Source organism: Lissotriton helveticus, chromosome 11 (assembly GCF_964261635.1).
Source record: "Lissotriton helveticus chromosome 11, aLisHel1.1, whole genome shotgun sequence".
Classification (NCBI taxonomy): domain Eukaryota; kingdom Metazoa; phylum Chordata; class Amphibia; order Caudata; family Salamandridae; genus Lissotriton; species Lissotriton helveticus.
The window spans coordinates 1,094,226,014-1,094,239,381 of NC_136072.1; the positions used below are offsets into that span (position 1 = coordinate 1,094,226,014).

General features: G+C 46.4%; 1 protein-coding gene across 14 annotated transcripts in view; it reads left to right on the forward strand.

The window, feature by feature from the left end:
- The window catches only part of DEPDC5 (DEP domain containing 5, GATOR1 subcomplex subunit), a 578,923-nt gene that overhangs the window by 277,255 nt on the left and 288,300 nt on the right, over positions 1 to 13,368 (forward strand). For all 14 annotated transcript variants that reach the window (XM_078667736.1, XM_078667740.1, XM_078667744.1 and 11 more), the window contains 3 exons: positions 7,634 to 7,794; positions 7,998 to 8,115; positions 8,344 to 8,511. In XM_078667736.1, coding sequence (XP_078523862.1) covers positions 7,634 to 7,794; positions 7,998 to 8,115; positions 8,344 to 8,511 — 447 coding nt within the window. The remainder of the gene's footprint in view (positions 1 to 7,633; positions 7,795 to 7,997; positions 8,116 to 8,343; positions 8,512 to 13,368) is intronic.

Genomic DNA, 13,368 nt, shown 5'->3' on the forward strand with positions numbered 1-13,368 from the left:
AGGACTTGCCTGTCGTAAATGTTGCCCTTTGTTCTGCTTCTGTGCGTTTTGCCTTCCCTCTTCAGCCTCTGGATCGCCAGACCGACTTTTGTGTTGTGGTGTTGCTACATTGTTGTCCAATGTTTCGGCCTGTTCCTCTGCATTGTGTTTCAGGGGGGCTGGGACATTTCTGGTGTTCTCCTGGGTTCTGGTTGATGGATGTAGGTCTGTACTACATGTTCTTGCTTCCCGGGGTTCGCTGTTCTGGGCACACTACTTCGCAGTACTTATCAGCTGCCTGCTGCGCACGCCTAGTCGTTATGGTCCTCCTCCGTGGGCCTCAGCGTGTACTCGTGTGCTCCTGTCCCATGCTCTGCTGGAGCTTTGCGCGACTGTGTCTTCCTTCTCAGGTATGCGCTTCTTGGCCGTGGGGCCGTTTCTGCCTTGTCCCCTGCCTAGGGGCTGCTACCCGTTCAGCTTCATTGGGTGTGTTCTCCTGAGGCAAGCTCTCCCGCCATTTCCACCTCTTCTCTTTGGATTTTGCAGGTGATTCTTTTCTTCCCTTGGTACTCTCTTGGTGCCGTCTGTCCCTCCGGGTTTTCTGGCAGATGCCCTTAGCCCCTCGGGTAGGCTTGTGGTATCCTGGTCTTCACTTCTCCTTGTTCTTGCTTACTTCTGCTTGGTGGGGACAGGGCCGTCCTTCCTGTCACAATGACACATCCCCTGTTTGGGCCCTGTGTTCTTCCAAGCTGGTGAGTTTTCTTTCGCAGACCCTCCTCCCCTTTGGGTATGGCTAGGGTATCTATTATATGTTAAGGAATCTGCGGCTTGTAGTCTCTATCAGATGTACAAGTTACTTACCTTCGGTAACGGTGTATCTGTTAGAGATGATTCTAGCATCATATTCCTTCACGACTCGCCATTCCTCCCCGTTCTGCGAGGACCTTCATCTTGGTCTTCTGCACTCACCTCCCTCCGGGTGGTTTTGTCTTCTGCGAGTGCCCTCTTTCACTTCCTCCCTGGCGGGATGCTTCGTTCTGGTTATTTGTTTCATTCCTTCCTTTCTGGTAATGGGACGGTAGGTTCATGTGTACTTCTGCATCCTTCCACGCTGGCTATTCCAGTGTGGGGCCTCCTCATAATCTTCTCCCTTTATCATTGCTTGGGGTCTCTTGGCTGCGCCTCAGTCCTTAGCTCTTTACAGGGGATACGACCCTCCTTGATGGTTTTGTCTTGGGGTAATTTGTCGTTACTCATCTTTTCCGGACTTGTTGCCCTTCACTGTTATAGATTGTGTTTGCAGACTTTCTGTCATCTGCTATGACATTTTTCACATGTTTTTCTGCCTCCAGGGAGGATATCGCCTTCGTTTGGAAGGTTGCTTTTCAGAGCGGTGCTCTGCTCTTTCCCTTCTATGACTTTCAGTACCACAGTGCCTCCAAATGGTGCTGTTCCTCACCTTTCGTTTCTTCCCTTTCATTTTACCTGATGTTTTTGCACACTGTTCCCATATTCTCACAGTTTTGTTTGTGATGGCTCTGCGTTGTGTGCGGAAAAGTTCTCAGAAGAAAACTGACGTCAGCGCGCCGGGGTGGGACTTATTTGACCTCGCTGACGTCACGTCCACGGATGACGTCAGGGCGGAGTCCCTTGGTCCCGCCCCCGGTGCGCAGAGATGCTGTGGCGAAAATTTTCCGGATCCAGTCTCACGCCTGGGGATAATTCTACGTTAAGGAATCTGCGGCTAGAATCGCTCAACCAAATACACCGTTACCGAAGGTAAGTAACTTGTACGATTAGCAGCACATCAGCCCTCTCTTTGAATCATATAAGAACATTTTGCCCATGAAAAAAACTGATTATCTGATGAGAGCAACCTGGTTACAGGTACTTTTTATACCAGTTCCTCACCGGCTTCTTAGACAGAGATGGACGGACTGTGTTTCTTTGGATGCTCACTAGTGTAATGCACTTTTTAATTCTGAACTTGGGCAATTCCGTATCAGAAACATTGATCGGTTTCCAGCTCCTCTGAAGACAGAGCGTCTGGAATGAAATACCTTACTGTGGTGAGATGTCTTCAAACACTGACGAGTTTCAATGGTTACCTTTCTTTGTACAGAAATGAGGTGTCCCTAACCACTAGACCTTCCCCATCACGGACGTTTCATTGATATTCTCAAGCACTGAATATTTGCGTTAGATCCGAGCACACTTTTTCACTAGAGAATATTCTCTATTAAACTTAATCAACGTAGTCTATCTGGTTTTAGCCCTCTTTTTTTTAAATAGATAATTCATATTTTATAGAAATTTAAAAGAGCAAATTTAATTGTAAAATGGCTCTAGTCGCCGTGTTTTAAGCCAAAATCCATACAAATGTGGGCAAACAGAATGGCATCAAACTCAACCCTTGAACCGCCACTTTCTCGCAGCCAGTCAAACTCTGGAGGTGACAGTGCTCCTCTATGGCAGTTAACTGGTCTGTAGAGCAAGACTTTCTGAAGCTATTGCTTTGCCATGATTTTATTTATTTTCTAAACTTTTCTCTGGAAGTTTTATTTCTATCATTTGATGTCATTTGCAAAATACTTTATGTATTTATTTTTGTGAAATAAGGTTTTTTTTTTAAACGTTTTTATCCCTGGTTTGTGTTCCCTCCCCATTCTTCTGTCATCATGCCAGTATTTAAATGCAAATGTTGCTTCTGTGGATTAGACAAATGTAGGGAAGATTTTCAGGCACTTTAAACGTTCTGTCATCAGGACAGTCAATCTCATGGAGGTTCTCCTCTTTGTCCAAAAATGTTTGCCTGACAGCTAATGGAATTGGACTCCAGCTTAAAGCTAAGCATTGTGTCCTGTAAGGCATTTCAGGGCTTCTTCAGAGATTATGGAGTCTCGGCCCCTTCAAACTATGAAGAGTCTTTCTGCTTCTCCTGACTGATCTGATGAGAGGGTACAGCATCGCAATTGGTGTCACCAATTGCCATTTAAACCCTTTATTCCAATTGAGCTTTTTTCCAGCATTTTTATCCCATGAACATCGCGGACCCACATTGAAACCTTACTTAAGACATCTTTTGATATTCACCGATACATCAAGTAATTTAAAGCCTAAAGACTAGAATTGTTGAGTTTGTCTCCAGCTTCCCCACGCCATTGTCCTGACACTAAAAGCAACCGGTCCTATTCGTAGGAAGCCCAGGTTCATGGTTCTACAGTTAACATTATGCCTTTAGAGATTACTGAGCCTCAGCCCCGACTACGAAGGGCATTCTTCCGTCTCCTGACTGGACTGATGAGTTTTCTGGGAGGGGACAGCATCCCAATTGGTGTCACCAATTGCCATCTAAACCCTCCATTTCGATCAAGCTTTTTTCCATGATTATTTACCCTTTCAACCTCACGGACGACATTGACAAATAATTTAGTCATTTTTTGATGTTCACCTATACATCGAGTACTTCAAAGCCAAAGCACTGAAATTGTTTAGTCTCCAGCTCTCCCGGCCATTGTACTGATACTCAAAGTGACCAGTCCTATAGGGAGGAGGTGCAGACTCATTGTCCTACAGTTTACCGTAGGCCATTGGCTTTGCATGTCCCAGCCAACTTCTGCACTGCTGAAATATTTAGGGAAGAAAAGGAGTAGGTCCTATGAAGGACCGTCTTTAAGAAAGTAACTCTTCCACTGTCTTAGGCAATCACCCAGGAGAGACTATTTTCTTTCCATGCTTCCCTATTCTTACACAATACCTTACAACCATAATCAGAGCGAGGATGCACTTAAGTATCTATCTTTCCACCAATCACCAAGGGCCACATGTATGACTGCTTCTTTTTGCGAGTTCCTAATTACAACTTTTTGTGACTCGCAAATAGAAAGTCGCAAAATGTGATGTACTAATGTGTCTCAGGCACATTTAGCGGTTCCTAATGTGGTCGCAATTGACCTACCTCATCAATATTCCTGAGGTAGGTCGCAATTTGCAACTCATTTGGAATTGCTAACACACAGGGATGGTGGCATGCTGGGTATAGCAGACTACCATGTTTGTGTTTGCTTTTAAATAAAGCAACTTTTTTTTTAAATGTGTTTTCCTTAAAGGAGACAGGATACATTTAAAAAAGAAAAATGAAACATTTCAGTTTCATTTTTTAAGAGTAGGCAGTGGTCCGTGGGACTCCCAATTTTTACAGGAAACACCAGGTTCTTTATTCTCATAGCAGATGCCCCAGGCCATTGGAGGTCAGTGATGGGATTTGCTCATACACCATGCAGGTTAATGGGGATAGCGATCATCCTTCTTCCTCAAGCTTGCAGCATCGGCCTCCAAGCTGCTTTAGCTTGCGGTTAGTGACACTCTGAATGAGGCCAACACTTTCTGCATAGGTGGCAAAGGATCACTTCTGACATAGGGGTCCTCTAGATTGTTTAAAGGGGCCTTTCAGAGGAGCACCTAGCCATTGTGTAGCAGGAGGTGCAGGCTGTCTTGTCAGAGGGGCTATAGAGAGGGTACCAACCTCGGTAATAAGGACTGGTTGTTGCTTACGCTATTTCCTCATTCCAAACAACAGATTCAAGATGTTCTCAATGCCCTCAGTTGTGTCTGTCCTGGATCCAAGCGACTGGATGGTAGCTCTGGACCTGCAGGATACATATTTTCATATCCCTGTCCTGCAGTCCCAAAGACATTACCTGCGATTCAAAGCAGGCGTTTCTAGGCAGCCCAGAAGCATGTTCCATTTGCTGTGCTCTCCTTCGGCCTCACCAGTGTCCCTCGGGTTTTCACAAAAGTGATAGCGGTGGTCGAGGCACACCTTCAAAGGTTGGGAATACCGGCCTACCATTACCTTAACTACTGGCTATTGGAGGCCAGTGTTAGACCACTACCAGAAGACTGTGAACCTCCTGAAATTGTTGGTGTTCACAGTCTACACGCCAAATTCGCACCTGACTATTTCCCAGAGCCTCCCTTTCATTAGAGCTATCTTGACTACCGTGCAATGTAGGGTCTTCCCTCCATCAAATCGAGCCCAAGACATTTGTGCTATGATTGTTATGTTTCAGCCTCTGCTCTGTGTCTCAGTGAATGTGGCTATAAGGCCTCCTGACCTCTTGCATCCTGCTCGTCGACTGTGCCTGGTGATGTATGTGGACTCTGCAGAGGAACCTGAAGTCTCAGTTACCCCTGCGCAAAGTAAACCTGTCTGGTGCCATCCACGTTTCAGAGGAGACTGTAGAAAATCTGTAGCTCAGCCGTAATTCTAGTGGCAGTCACTCACAGCTGACGTTGACAGATGTATCACAGTTGGGGATTGGTAGGTTATGTAGGAGAGGTGGAGATTAGAGGACTGATCTCCTTCAGAAACCCAACTCCTCCATAACCTGTTGCAGTTTGCGTGCAATTCGCTTGTCACGAAGGCCTTCCTAACCGGCCATCAAGGCAGTCTAGTACAGATCCTCACATACAACACCACCACCAGGTGGTACTGCAACAAGCAGGGTAGGGTGGAGTTGTGGCTTCTGCAGTGAGAGGATCTTCACCTCTGGAGTTTACTTGGACATCAGAGCATTTCCCAGGTCATGAACTACCTGGCAGGATCTTTGTACACTAGGGCAGACAAGCTCAGCTGACTGGGCCTGGTGAATCATGGATGGTAGCTATTTCCTAAGGTGGTACAGCAAATCTTTCAGAAATTGGGAAGATCCCTGGCTGGGTCTTTTCACCACTGCTGAGAAAGCCCATGCTTTTGTGTGCTGGAGTTCCTAAAAAGGCTCTCTTGGAAGATGCAGTCCAACTGGAGTGGAGAACGGGACTCTTATACACCTTTCCGCCTCTACCTCTCCTGCCCTGTGTTCTGAAGATCAGCAGCGGCGAGGCCCAAGTGTCTCTGAATTGGGCTAGGAGAGTGTGGTATCCGGAGTTTCTGGCATGAGCATCTGTCTCCCGATCAGGCTTCAGCTTTGAAAGGGTGTTCTGGCACATTAGCCGGAAGGGTTCTACAGCTGGGCCTGCACAGTCTATACCTCCATTTTTGGAGATTTAGCAGCAGTAGTTGACTGTTTTTGATTGCTCTCATGAGCTCGCAAATGTTATCCTTGCTGCATGGCGCTCCTCTACAAAGTCCATTTATGCCTGGTATTGAACCAAATTTGTGACCTGGTGTGATGTCCACAACAGAAACTTGTTACAAGCCATACTGCCGGATGTTTTGTCTTCGGTCCAGCAAGGACATGCAATGGGTACTATTGAAAGTTGTTTGTCAGCTCTTTCCGCCTTTTGCGTTTGCTGGGCCACCTTCCTTTTTTAAATCTCCTCTTGTATTGAGGATTTTTTACCCTCATGTTTCCCCTTAAACCCTCTGTGATGCCACAGTGGGATCTCAGTTTGGTCCTGACTTTTGTCGTGTATACTCTCTTTGAGCCGATGCACAGCTGCTCATTGCATCTTCAGATGCTGAAGACTGTGGTCGTGAGTGATCTTCAGGCTCTCTCTATGCCCTCCTCCACGTTTTTCCCAATCAAACTGGTGTTGAGAACCAAGATGGCCCTTTTGTCAAAAGTAGTGACTGCTTTTCACGTTGGGCAAGCCGTCACCCTTGCAATGTTATTTTCTCCGTCTCACTCTTCAAAAGAAGAGGATAGACTCTATCAGCTGGATCCCTAAAGAGCAGTGAGCTTTTATGTTGATCACACGAAGACCATTGGGTGGACAATCACACTTTTGTGGGGTTTTCTGGGGGCAAAGAAAGGCAAGACAAGCAGAAAAAAACTTTATCAAGGTGGATAGTCCTCTCATCAAGATCTGCTACGCATTGGCCAAAAAGCAGTCCCCAAAAGAAATAAAGGCTCATTTCCGCCAAGGCTGCTACCATTGCTTTGGCATGTTGAGTAGTTGTTGTCAACATGTGTCAGGCCGAGACTTTGGAGTATATACACACGTTCAGGAAGCACTATTGCCTTAAAAGCCAGGACCAGTAAGAAGGGCTTTTTGCACGTTCAGTTCTGCAGGACATTTTGGTCTGACCCTATTCCGCAGACCCTCCACCTGAAAAGTACTGCTTTGTGATCTATACTAAAGTTGAGGAATTTGTGTTTGGAAGTATCCATCAGACGAACTAGTTACTTACCTTCAGTAACGCCCTTTCAGGTGGATACAGTATCTAACTGCAGATTCCTCACTGCCCTTCCACCTCCCCGATCTTTGGAACATTCTCTTTTTCCATCCAAAATTATTCCAAACTTTCGATCTGCATACTGGGACTCCAGGGCACTGACAGAGTCGTGAAAGAAACTGGTGTAATGCACATAGGGTTTGCTTATTTGTGACTCCATCTTTTCTGGTTGGAACAAAGTCAGTATGGAACCATGCTGCACCACCGACCAGTGCCAGGAGCACTGCTGTGTTCTGGATCCAATCTGAATATTTTAAAGGTGAGGAATCTGCTGTTCGAGTATCCACCTGAAAGAGCATTACTGAAGGTAAGTAACTTGTTCATCTAATGTTTTAAGAACTCCAAACAGATTTCAAAAGTTGTCTTAACATTGCAGGCAACTTCACATGTTTGTGACCCTGTGTGAGGAAATGTGTTTAGAGCCTGAACTTCCAGTTATGGCTCACTTTGATTCCTTTTTTGGTAATTTTCCAGACGGGATGAGGATTCAGTTCAGATGACGGCCCAGCAGGTATTTGAAGAGTTCATCTGCCAGCGACTCATGCAGGGCTATCAGATAATTGTGAACAGCAAAACTCGAACCTCCAGTGTACCTGTTCCACCACCTCTCAGCAGCAGCCCCTTGTACAGCCGTGGTGAGTTTGGTGTTTGTGTCCCTGCAAGACTCTTCATTTACACCATCTCACCCAGTGGTGGCTGGTATACCTCTGAAACATGATGCAATAACATCAGTTCTGCTTGTTGCTATCAACCCTGAACCAGTACCATTGATTCACTTATTTCCATATGTGATGGTCAGTACTATTAACTGCTCCCTTGATCATCTTGATGCAAATAGGTCTTGTCTGCCGTAACCGACCAGAGGAGGATGACCAGTACTGGTTAAGCATGGGACGTACATTTCATAAGGTCACTTCAAAGGACAAGATCATCACAGTCACCCGATACCTTCCAAAGTGAGTACCATTGTGCCAACTCAGTATTGTGCCCTCCGTGTGTAGGGTTTACCTAAACATATCCATATATTAGTAGTGTGTATGTAGCAGTGAGTTCTGATGTATTTTTGAAGCAGCCAAGTTCATGGCCAGATTTGCATGTAGCTCTGTCGTCCTACCAATGACTGCCCAGTACTCATGTTAGTGGACAGTTAATTTGAAATGTTCTCCCATGTTCTATTTGCTCAGGTATCCCTATGAGTCTGCCCAGATCAACTACATGTACAGCCTGTGTCCCTTACACTCCAATAGTGAGTTTGTTCCGTGTTGGGTCGAGTTTTCACATGAGAGGCTGGAGGATTACAAGTGGAATTACTTGGATCAGTACATCTGTTCGGCTGGCTCTGAGGACTTCAGGTGAGTAGCAGCTCTGGATCCTAAGCAGCATGTTTTAGACTAATTAGGTGATGAGGAATTCTTGTTATATGCATGCTCACTTGTAGCCATGGTGAGAAGCCTAGTTATAACATATCGTGCCAGAACATTGAAAAGCTGCTGTGATGAGGCTTAAGGATGCAGCAATACTAATAAATTAACATGATGGAAAGCATTGAGGATAGCTGCATGGATTTCGGAGTAACCTGCTGGTCAAAGGCTTTAATCTACAAGTTGGATAAAATTAGCCACATTGAGTTGGATGGCTGGAGGGGCGTACTACTTTTAAATTGTCCAGGCAACTATTTAATTTACTTTTAGTTTTATTTGGCTGTAATATATGTAGCAAAAACCTCACCACAAAGCGGAACGGAGATTGTATTTGAGGCGAAATTTTGTAAGGTCATAAAAAGTCCAAAAGTATTTATTACAAGTTACAAGATCAAGGTGGTCAAACGTTTTACCACTGGTCTAGCAGTGTTTTAGCTGAGGGGTCAGAGGGCGGAATGATCCATTGAGAAGAGAGGAGTTCTGAGTTCTTTCCTGTAGGTTATCATTGAGGGTGGGTTCAAATGAAAGAGAAGGGGTTTCCTTTGTTTTTGTTTTCTCCTAAATACGTTTTTGGACTTTCAGAGTGTGCAAGAGCTGCAATTGAAGGAGAGATTTTTGGCTAGGTAGACTTGGGTATGTGGGGCCTTGTTGATGATACTTAACCCCTTCGACGCTCATGACGAGCTGGGCTCGTCATGAGGTAGCCTCCTCGCACGCTCATGACGAGCCCAGCTCGTCATGAATAATGGGTTTTTGCATATTCCAGCACAGCAGGGGAAAATGTGCCGCCACGATGCGGTTAAGCGGAAAGTCACTGAATGTGGCAGCACTGTGCTTGAATTTTAGCTTTCTGAAGTTCAAGTGGGCTGCTCTTGGCACTCATCTGTAATTACCCATAATGCACTGCATGTTCCCGGTTAACCAAGTCCTGACTATTTTACGCTAGAAAGCCATGTTTTCAGAGCAGCTCTAAATTCTGTTTGATTATTCGCCTGCTGTAGTGCATCTGTGGGAAAATGGGAAATGGTATCCATTACGAGATTTGGGTTCTGCTCAAGTGAGTTTTTTTATTCAGCTTACCCACTGAACTTCAGCTGTAAATTTAGTGGTGCTCTTTGGCATTTTATTAATTGTACTTGGAGTATTCATTTATTAATGCTGACCAGACATGAGAAGGTAATGTAGAATTCTACGTAACATAGCTGAACATATTTGCAACCTTCATGAAGGGCTACAAGGTGCATGCTGACATGTGTACATGGCTCTGCAGAATTTCACCGGTTAAGAGGTGAGTCAGGTAAGAGAAAGGGATGGTAATTCCATATGAGTTTATAGTCAGTGAGGGTTTTATTTTAAGTTTTTCTGGTTTGTGGGGGTCGTGGCCAAGATGGTGACGGGAGCGGACGCCTCCTAAGATAGCTCCTCAACTGGCCCGCCAAATATCCTGCTTCCAGCCCTTGCAAGCTTGCTGATACACCTGCAAATGGCGGAGAACTGCCTCCCGAAGGTGCTGTACTACTTTGTTCGATCGAGCTGCCTGCATTGGATCCCTAGACAATACTGGCGGCGTGGAACGGATGATGCACACGCCACAGCCTGGCCTTAGAGGCCTGCTGCACGACACCCGGACTCGTGCAGGATCCTAGCCGGCGGTGAGTGCGACTGAGCCAGAGCGGGCTGCGACTTCCGCTTGCTCTTCCTGGAGGCCCGATCGTGAAATGAGGAGACACCCGGGGAGCAGAAACATACATCTCCCAGTGCCTGAGTGCAACAGGCACTGACTCTCTAATCGACTGCGCCTCCTCTCGACCATCAGAAATGGGCCCGCGGGCGACCTTATCAGGTGAGCCTTTCCCCCTCTCTCGAACCTGGGCTCTCCACCAACTCGCTCAACCCATTGGACACTGCCACTGCAAGTGAATAGGCTACAGAGTGTAGGACATTGTGGAGGCACGGAGTGGCATCAGCAAATAGGGACAAATTATCTTCTAGATCAGCCTGTTACATGCTTTACAACCTCAAGCTCAGCAAAAGAAACCATCTGGGAGGGGCTGTGATACAGTGGACTGCCGGGAGGTTGCATGCCCTAGGCGCTGCGGAGCATTTTGTAACAGGAGCCCCAGAGTGGACTAACAAGCACCAACATAGGCACACCGTGATGCCCTGAACTGATGCCCCAGCGGTGTCTCTGCCCGCCACAGCGTGAGACCTCCACTACATTACGTATATGCATTTGCGCACTCTGTAGCTCTCACTCTGATGGCTACGACAAAGAACAACATACAAAGGTTTGCCACTGCACCGGATGGGCCCGAAGGGACTTGGACCTTGTGATCCACATGCTCCCCTAGTCTTGGACACTGGTAGTGATCTAACAACTCAGTGAGCAATAACATCTCACTAGGGAATGCGAACTCCTGTTTCGCCGCCCGTGAATACCTTAACAACAAAAGAGAGGACACCTTCTTTGAAGGTTGGCGGCACCACGCTCAGAACTCAGATACACAACACCCTATTCCTCAACTCTCAGAATGGGTAAACCGAAAGTAGACAAGCAACAATCGCAAACGAGCGACGTGACGATTCAATCATCCTGCGCCGTGAACACCGGGCAGACATCGGCAACACAACCTGCGTCCCGTGTAGACCACTCGCAGCGGTTTGACGAACTCATGGCGGCAGTCATAGATATTAAATCCACTCTGGGCCCTAAACTAGAAACACTGTGTGTCGAATTAAGATTCCTGTGAGAGGACCACAAAAAATTGAAAGATCGAGTGGAGAAGTCTGAGTCGGCGATAGCATCTCTAAGCTCACCATAACTTCATCAGCAGATAGGATTAAATCGTTACAGGAAGAGGTGGAATATCTGAAAAAACGCATTGATGACCAAGAAGGCAGATCCCACAGGAACAACGTGCGCATAGTGGGTCTACTAGAACGAACGCATAGAAGGGCAAAACATGGAACTATACCTTGAAACCTGGTTCTCTGAAGGTATCCTTAAAGGCAAGCACTCCCAAGTTCTTCCCAAATGAGTGTGCACATAGGGTACCAGGGGGCCCTCCTCGCCAGGCAATCGCCTTAGGCCGGTGGTTGCACGCCTATTCAACTACTGATACAGGGACCACATCCAGGGACCACATCCTGCAGGTGAAACAGCCCGTGGCCCGTCGCCAATTGAGAACACTATGGTGCACATATATCCAGACTACTACCATTTTGGTGAACAACGAAGATCATCCCTCATGGAAGTCAAACGCTGCCTTTGTGATCAAAAGTAAAATACGCGTTGCAATACCCTGCCACTCTATGCATACAACATAAAGACAGTAACATCATCTGTCACACTCCCGAAAAAGCCTGGAGCTGGATAGAGCAGAACTGCCTAGCACAGGCCCCAAAGGCATTACCAGGAGAACCCTGCCAACAGTGGAGAAATGAACCTCAACGCGGACGTTGAAGCAAAGGCCAAGGACAGCGCACCACAAAAGCCCAGGCAGCAAAAGAGAGAGAGCAAGCCCTCAAATATGAGGAAAAGCACAGCAACATTGTCTCCCCCTCGCAGTCTGAATCCGACATAGATTACACTCCAGAAGAGGTGTATCATATTCTAGACTCTAAATGCTTGGCAATACTAGGCGGGGGGTCCCGCAGTGATGGAGTAAACCACGGAAAAACTAGGATGACCATTTACAACCACATGCAGTACACACATTATAATTGAGGGAATTGTCACCACAACCTGCATAAGAGAAGCAAACTAGCTAGATACGATGAACATTCATAAAATCTATGGACCAGATGAGCAAGCAACACAATGGCGGCCATGGAGAACATAACTATACAAGAAGAAGAATCGCCACATCCCGCACATGATAAGTGACTGATATAGACACATTAAGGCTCTTTTATTCCTTTGCCTTCTCCTCCTTCTTTACTATTCCGCTCATTGTTTTTCTTTCTTTTCCTCTATTGCTTTTTCAAGTTCATTATGTTCGCGTGTCAATGCAGGTGGCCTTTTGCCTGTTGGCAAACAGGCCTTTGGTGGGGGAGTTCAGTTTATCTATAGTTTACCAGGCCCTGTCCATACCGTAAATTTACATATTACACACATGAAGCGTGATACTAACAATGTAATCATTGGGACTTCAACGTCCGAGGGTAGGGCCAGCAAGTATTGCAGCTCATAAGTACACAATCCCACCCATTCCCGCAACTCGCTACTAGTTAAGTAGATGCAGGGGAGTAGTTTCCAACTACTAACCTGGAATGTGCTGGGTTTAGCTGAATGTGTCAAACGCCATAAAGTATATAAATACCGGCATAGCCAAAGGATCTCAATGACACTTTTACAAGAGTCATTTCACTCACCAAACACTAAAATCATTGCGTAAACGCTGGAAGGGCACAGTTATTGGGACAGTGTACTCTGGCGATGTCAGGGGCACCTTGATATGGGTGTCTCCAGGGATCCCATTGCAGACGCTACACACACGTGTCAATCCCCAAGGCCGATACACCATCTTTAAGGGACTCCTGGATGGTCCCCCAATCACATTGGTATCTCTCTATGCACCTAACTCGAGGCAATCCACATTCCTGCAAACTCTGACCCCTTCACTACTTAGCGACCCGACGGCACCTACGTATTGGGTAAGGGACTACAACTGCTTTTCCGACCTTGAAATGGACCGCTCACGTCCACCACTTTCTGGGACTTAGTCTATTGGTCTTGCACAAGACATGAAGGCCTAGGTCACCCATATGCAGTAATACGCTGCCTGG